This window comes from Bos taurus, chromosome 1 (genome assembly GCF_002263795.3).
Source record: "Bos taurus isolate L1 Dominette 01449 registration number 42190680 breed Hereford chromosome 1, ARS-UCD2.0, whole genome shotgun sequence".
NCBI lineage: Eukaryota > Metazoa > Chordata > Mammalia > Artiodactyla > Bovidae > Bos > Bos taurus.
In genome coordinates, this window is record NC_037328.1 from 4753920 (window position 1) to 4760676 (window position 6757).

General features: G+C 38.8%; 1 protein-coding gene across 1 annotated transcript; it reads left to right on the plus strand.

Moving 5' to 3' along the window:
* The first annotated feature begins 6061 nt into the window (after positions 1 to 6061).
* Positions 6062 to 6411, plus strand: KRTAP8-1 (keratin associated protein 8-1). Its single transcript, XM_010800916.3, has one exon. It carries the CDS (start codon positions 6062 to 6064, stop codon positions 6248 to 6250), a length of 189 nt encoding a protein of 62 aa, XP_010799218.1. The 3' UTR covers positions 6251 to 6411.
* Positions 6412 to 6757: the final 346 nt, after the last annotated feature.

Genomic DNA, 6757 nt, shown 5'->3' on the forward strand with positions numbered 1-6757 from the left:
TGAAGTCTACAAGAGGGAAATCTGGACTTCCAGTGTAGAACATGTAACATTGCATTTTCATTTATTTGTCACTTTCTACTTAATTTTCCATTTCTAATTCTAAATGCATGTTTTTAGATTTCTGACACTTAACAACACACTTGGAATACAGGAGATGCTCAATAAATATTTGTAAGAATAAATGAAAGGATGAATGAAATATAATTTTTATTTTAGAGAGTAACCACTGATGTATATTCTAAAACGCACTTAAAACATTTCCTTGTAATTTCTCTCTCATTTGTAATGAATTATAGTGTTTTGAAGCTGGAAAGTTTATACTTGAAACTGATAAGAAAAGAACTGTTTTCTTGTGCACACTGGAATTGACTCTTTATGACCTGTACAGAATTCATTTCTTGCTCCTTTGCAGAAAATCAAAGAGCAAGGTTTTCTCCTATTTTTGTTCATGTCAGACCTTATTTGAAATGAAAGAAATATGAAAGAACAAATCAAATTATTTATTAAATAACAACTTAACATTGGTATTAAAAGAGAAAGGGTCATGGGCTTTATCCAAACCCATATATATCTAGTAAAGATGTTGTTGTTGTTCAGTCATGTCTGACTCTTTGCAACCCCATGGACTGAAGCAAGCCAGGCTTCCCTGTCATTAACAATGATTAGTCCAATATTATGTCATTTCATATGTGAGAATATAATATTTTCCTATTTTCCAAACCCTCAAGTCACAAGACCATTTTTTTTTAAGAAACTCACAAAAGTAAGACATTTTAGCTCCAGTTGTTTTAGCCTGCTGCTGCTTTTCACCTGGGGTTCCTACAATCACACTTCCCTTCATGTTGGGAGGCATTAGTGAGCCACAGACCTTTCTGGGATCTGGCTAGGGAGAAGTTGAAGTTGGATATCAGTTCAGTTCAGTCGCTCAGTTGTGTCCTACTCTTTGCAGCCGATGAACTGCAGCACACCAGGCTTCCCTGTCCATCACCAATTCCTGGACCTTGCTCAAACTCATGTCCACTGAGTCACTGATGCCATCCAACCATCTCATCCTCTGTCATCCCCTTATTCTCCTGACATCAATCCCACCCAGCATCAGGGTATTTTCCAATGAGCTGGTTCTTTCACATCAGGTGGCCAAAGTACTGGCGCTTCAGCATCAGTCCTTCCAATGAATATTCAGGACTGATTTTCTTTAGGATTGATTTGTTTGATCTCCTTGCTGTCCAAGGGACTCTCAAGAGTCTTCTCCAACACCGCAGTACAAAAGCATCAATTCTTCAATGCTCAGCTTTCTTTGAGGTCCAGCTCTCACATCCATAATGACTACTGGAAAAACCATAGCCTTGACTAGATGGACCTTTATTGGCAAAGTAATGTCTCCGCTTTTTAATATGCTATCTAGGTTTGTCATGGCTTTTTGCCCAAGAAGCAAGCTTCTTTTAATTTCATGGCTGCAGTCACCATCTCCAGTGATCTGGGAGCCCAGAAAAATAAAGTCTGCCACTGTTTCCATTGCTTCCCCATCTATTTGTCATGAAACAATGGGACTGGATGCCATGATCTTAGTTTTTTGAATACTGAATTTTAAGCCAGCTTTTTCACTCTCCTCTTTCACTTTTAATGAGAGGCTCTTTAGTTCTTCTTTGCTTTCTGCCATAAGGATGGTGTCATCTGCATATCTGAGGTTATTGATATTTCTTCTGGCAATCTTGATTCCAGCTTGTGGTTCATCCAGTCTGGCATCCAGTGGAGTTTGGATATGGGGGATAGATTTTGTGTCTAATTAGATTGCTGCTTTTAGCCATCCTTGTATGATGATGGCTTCCAGGAATTCTCTCCCATCTGCTCTTCCAATTCACCCAGAATTTGTGACATGAATGTGCAGCAGGAGAAGTCATATCTCAGTGTGAATTTGCCCTATGGCATCCAGAGTAGAATGAGTAGTGGAGGAAAAAATTTGAAATGGTGGAGCCAGAAGCTAGTCTATGGAAAGAATATTGTAGAATTGTGTCAGGCAGTTCTGTAGTAAAAAGTGTTTTCCAGAATTTTGTAATTTTTGTATCTTTTATTAGTATTTAATTTTATGTGATTTAGCATTTTAAAAATATTTATTTTTATATTTTTATGTGGTACTGTTTTACATAAAGAGGGTTCTCAACATTGTAGACATTTTTTCTAGGCTCTTTAAAACCTGGATCCTAGGTACCATTTCACACCAGTCAGAATGGCTGCGATCCAAAAGTCTACAAATAGTAAATGCTGGAGAGGGTGTGGAGAAAAGGGAACCCTCTTACACTGTTGGTGGGAATGCAAACTAGTACACCCACTATGGAGAACAGTGTGGAGATTCCTTAAAAAATTGGAAATAGAACTGCCTTATGATCCAGCAATCCCACTGCTGGGCATACACACTGAGGAAACCAGAAGGGAAAGAGACATGTGTACCCCAGTGTTCATCGCAGCACTGTTTATAATAGCCAAGACATGGAAGCAACCTAGATGTCCATCAGCAGATGAATGGATAAGAAAGCTGTGGTACATATACACAATGGAGTATTACTCAGCCATTAAAAAGAATACATTTGAATCAGTTCTAATGAGGTGGACGAAACTGGAGCCTATTATACAGAGTGAAGTAAGCCAGAAGGAAAAACACCAATACAGTATACTAACACATATATATGGAATTTAGAAAGATGGTAACAATAACCCTGTGTACGAGACAGCAAAAGAGACACTGATGTATAGAACAGTCTTATGGACTCTGTGGGAGAGGGAGGGGGTGGGAAGATTTGGGAGAATGGCATTGAAACATGTAAAATATCATGTATGAAACAAGATGCCAGTCCAGGTTCGATGCATGATACTGGACGCTTGGGGCTGGTGCATTGGGACGACCCAGAGGGAGGGTATGGGGAGGGAGGAGGGAGGAGGGTTCAGGATGGGGAACACATGTATACCTGTGGTGGATTCATTTTGATATTTGGCAAAACTAATACAATTATGTAAAGTTTAAAAATAAAATAAAATTAAAAAACAAACAAACAAAAAAAAATGAAAAAAAAAAAACCTGGATCCTTCTTAGATACACCTACGTTAGAATAAAGCTTTCATAGGTTTAATGCAAGATTAAACTAACTGTAGGTTTTGTTTTTAAATAACTTGATAAATCATGTTGTTGTTCAGCCACTAAGTCTTTTTTGACTCTTTTCGACCCCATTGAATTCAGCATGCCAGGCTTCTCTGTCCTCCAAAATCTTCTGAAGTTTGTTAAAATTCATGTCCATTGAGTTGGTGATGCTATAAAACCATCTCATCCTCTGGACCCCCCTTCTCCTTTTGCCTTCAATTTTGCCCAGCATTAGGTTTTTTCTAGTGAACCACTTTTTTTTAAAATTTATTTTTTTAATATAAATGTATTTATTTTAATTGGAGGCTAATTACTTTACAATATTGTATTGGTTTTGCCATACATCAACATGAATCCACCATGGATGTACACATGTTCCCTCTTTGAATCAGGCAGACAGAGGATGGAGCTTCAGCTTCAGCATCAGCTTTCCTTTAGGATTGACTGGTTTGATCTCCTTGCAGTCCAAAGAACTCTCAAGAATCTTCTCCAGCAAGACAATTTGAAAGCATCAATTCTTTGGCACTCAGCCTTCCTTATGGTCCAAATTTCACACCCAAACATATCTACTAGAAAAACCATTGCTTTGCCTATGTGCACCTTTGTCAGCAAAGTGATGTCTCTGCTTTTTAATATGCTATCTAGGTTTGTCATAGCTTTCCTTCCAAGGAGCAAGCATCTTTTACTTTCATGGGTATTGTGTCCAGCAGGGCAGGCTAGCATCTTGTCAGACTGGGTCGGCAGGTGGGAGAGGAACTCATTTAAACAGAGCATCACAACTGAACTTTGACATTAATGCAATCTTTTTTCTTTCCATTGTGCCATACTATTGTTTTAATTTTTATTTCTTCCAAATATTACCAGTTTTTTCTTTATGAAGGGGGGACAAGTGATGACAGCAGAATCTAGTCTACTATTTTTTAGACAAGGATCTGTGGTTTAATGTGTTTATATTTTGTGAAAGGGATAGTGAAAGTCGCTCAGTTATGTCCGACTCTGTGACCTCATGGACTATACAGTCCATGGAATTCTCCAGGCCAGAACACTGGAGTGGGTAGCCTTTCCCTTCTCTAGGGGATATTTTAGTGAGTGAAGCTAATTCTAATTCCTTGCCCTTATTTAGCTATAAGTCACATGCAATGCTTGAATTTTATTTTATTTTATTTTATTTTTGAAATGCTTGAATTTTAAATGCTGAATCACCCTAGGGGCCATAAAGCTTTGTTCATAAACAAGAACGGTGCAATAACACTGTATATTTTCAAAAATGCCTCTGCTGTAATTAACCAATTAGTGGTTGGAACTCTGTTATACTTTTGCATTTTCCAAATATTTCACCTTGCCCTTGGAATTTACCTGTGAGCTCTACAAACCTCCAGAAATTTAGGTCTTAGCTGCTGGTAACAGGAAGGAAAGTTACCTCTGAGATCTAAAGTAAAATCTTGGAGGCTAGTGTGTAATACATTCTGTTCTGTACCTTTTAAGAATGATTCCTGATAGCTCTGTGCCTTTCTATTTCTGCCATGTGTGCTCTTTTGTTGTATCTTCTGTAAATTTTCTATTAAGTGCCATTCAGAAGAATCTCAAGGCAGGTATCTGAGAATAATTTTTCAAGACTTCCATTACCCAAGATAAGTTTGATCAATCTTGTTCCTCCTTTAATTCGTATTTGAGAACTAAGTTTCCATTTAGAGAGAAGAAGATTTTCTTTCCCAATCCTGGGATGCATGATCACCCTTAAAGTGATGTAACTTAGATTTAATATTGTCATCTGGCTCTTTACAAGATCACCATATTTGTTACACAATCTGGTTTTATTAGATCTAATGAAAAAATTATGCACATTTTAAGGTAAAAGTTCCCATTCATTATTCTGTTTTTACCCTGTTATTATTTTCAACATTTATTTTAAAAAGTGTATTCGACCAACATGATATTTGACAATTAATTTCTAGGATAAATCCACAAGCTTCATTTTTTTTTTTTTACACTTACAAGATTATTATTCAGGCAGTGGTTTAGAAATGTGATGTTAAATATAGTTCAGGTGGGTACTATAATTAAAACTGAAATTTTATTCAGTTTTGTAAATATGGTAGCTATAAATAGAGGGAAAAAGGGTCTTTCCAATGAACTCTTTGGTATTTGTCTTGGATAAAGCCAAAAGAAATTCTTTAATCAGATAAACACAAAAAATATCTCAGTCGAGGTGGTTTTACTATGTATTGGCTTCCAGCGTAGCACAGTGGTAAAGAATTCGCCTTCCAGTGCAGGAGATGCAAGAGATCAAGGTTGAATCCCTGGGTTGGGAAGATCCACTGGAATAGAAAATAGCAACCCATCCTAGTATTCCTGCCTGGAAAATATTACGGACAGAGGAACCCGGCAGACCACAGTTCACGGGGTCGCAAAGAGTTGGACGCAACTGAGCGTGCACACGCGCGCACGCACGCACGCACACACAGTATGTATATGTTATTTCATTCATTTTTTTTTTCAACACATATTTATTGAATTCCAACTGTGTGCTGTGGAAATTCAGAGAGCGAGAGGACTGGATAACAGTTAACAACGTCAGAAAATTTCGTAGTACTGTAAAGCCTGCTTCCAGAGGCTTGTACTTAGGGACTTTATAAGACCCAGGGCTTTGAAGACTGTGCAAAGGGTATTTTAATGAAGGGACACAATTTACTTGAAGGACTCCAGCCCCTGTTGTTCTATCACATGAGAGCGTTCTGAAGCAATTGTAAAGACATCTTAAGCAAGCAACACAAAATAATTAGCAAATTGGTGTCAAGAATGAAAATGACGCCTTGTGTTTTTCACCGCATCCCCTAGCCAGGGTATATAAAGAAGGAGGGAGCAAAGGGAATCCATCATACAGAGGAAATTCATTCCCTGCTCACCAAGCCGCCCAACCCAGACACCATGAGCTACTGTTTCTCCAGCACCGTCTTCCCAGGTTGCTACTGGGGCAGCTATGGCTACCCGCTGGGCTACAGTGTGGGCTGTGGCTACGGTAGTACCTACTCCCCAGTGGGCTATGGCTTCGGCTATGGCTACAACGGCTCTGGGGCCTTCGGTTACCGAAGATTCTGGCCATTTGCTCTCTACTGATTTGCTGAAATACCGGAGGCATGGAATCTTCTTCCCCAAACCCAAGAGGCGCACTTCCAGCTCCTCAGAGACTCATCAGCCTCCCAGGTGGCTGCTTTTCACATCAGAACCAGAGTCTGGTCGAGGGAAGAAGATGAAAAACCACTTGCCTCCAGCTGCCTTCCCTGCATGATGTTTGTTGGGACATTTTGGGAAACTTGACACCCAAACACGTTTTACTTTTGAATTTTTCACCATGTTCATGACTCTTGTCATTATCAAGTTGTAGATGTGTCTGTCAAATTCTCAATAAACTTGTCTCACCGCTATTATATTCTCACCTGAGTGGAGTTTCCTTTCTTGGTGTGCGCATATTTCTTGAAACAGGCAGTGAGGCGGGAAGTGGATTTAGTTTTCTCATGTGGGTTTTAGAAGCAGTGAGAAAGCAAATAATCCCTGCTCTTATGTGAGAAGCAGGCAACAGGGTCTGCTTATGATTTTTTAAAAAATCCTATTTTAACCTTTCTT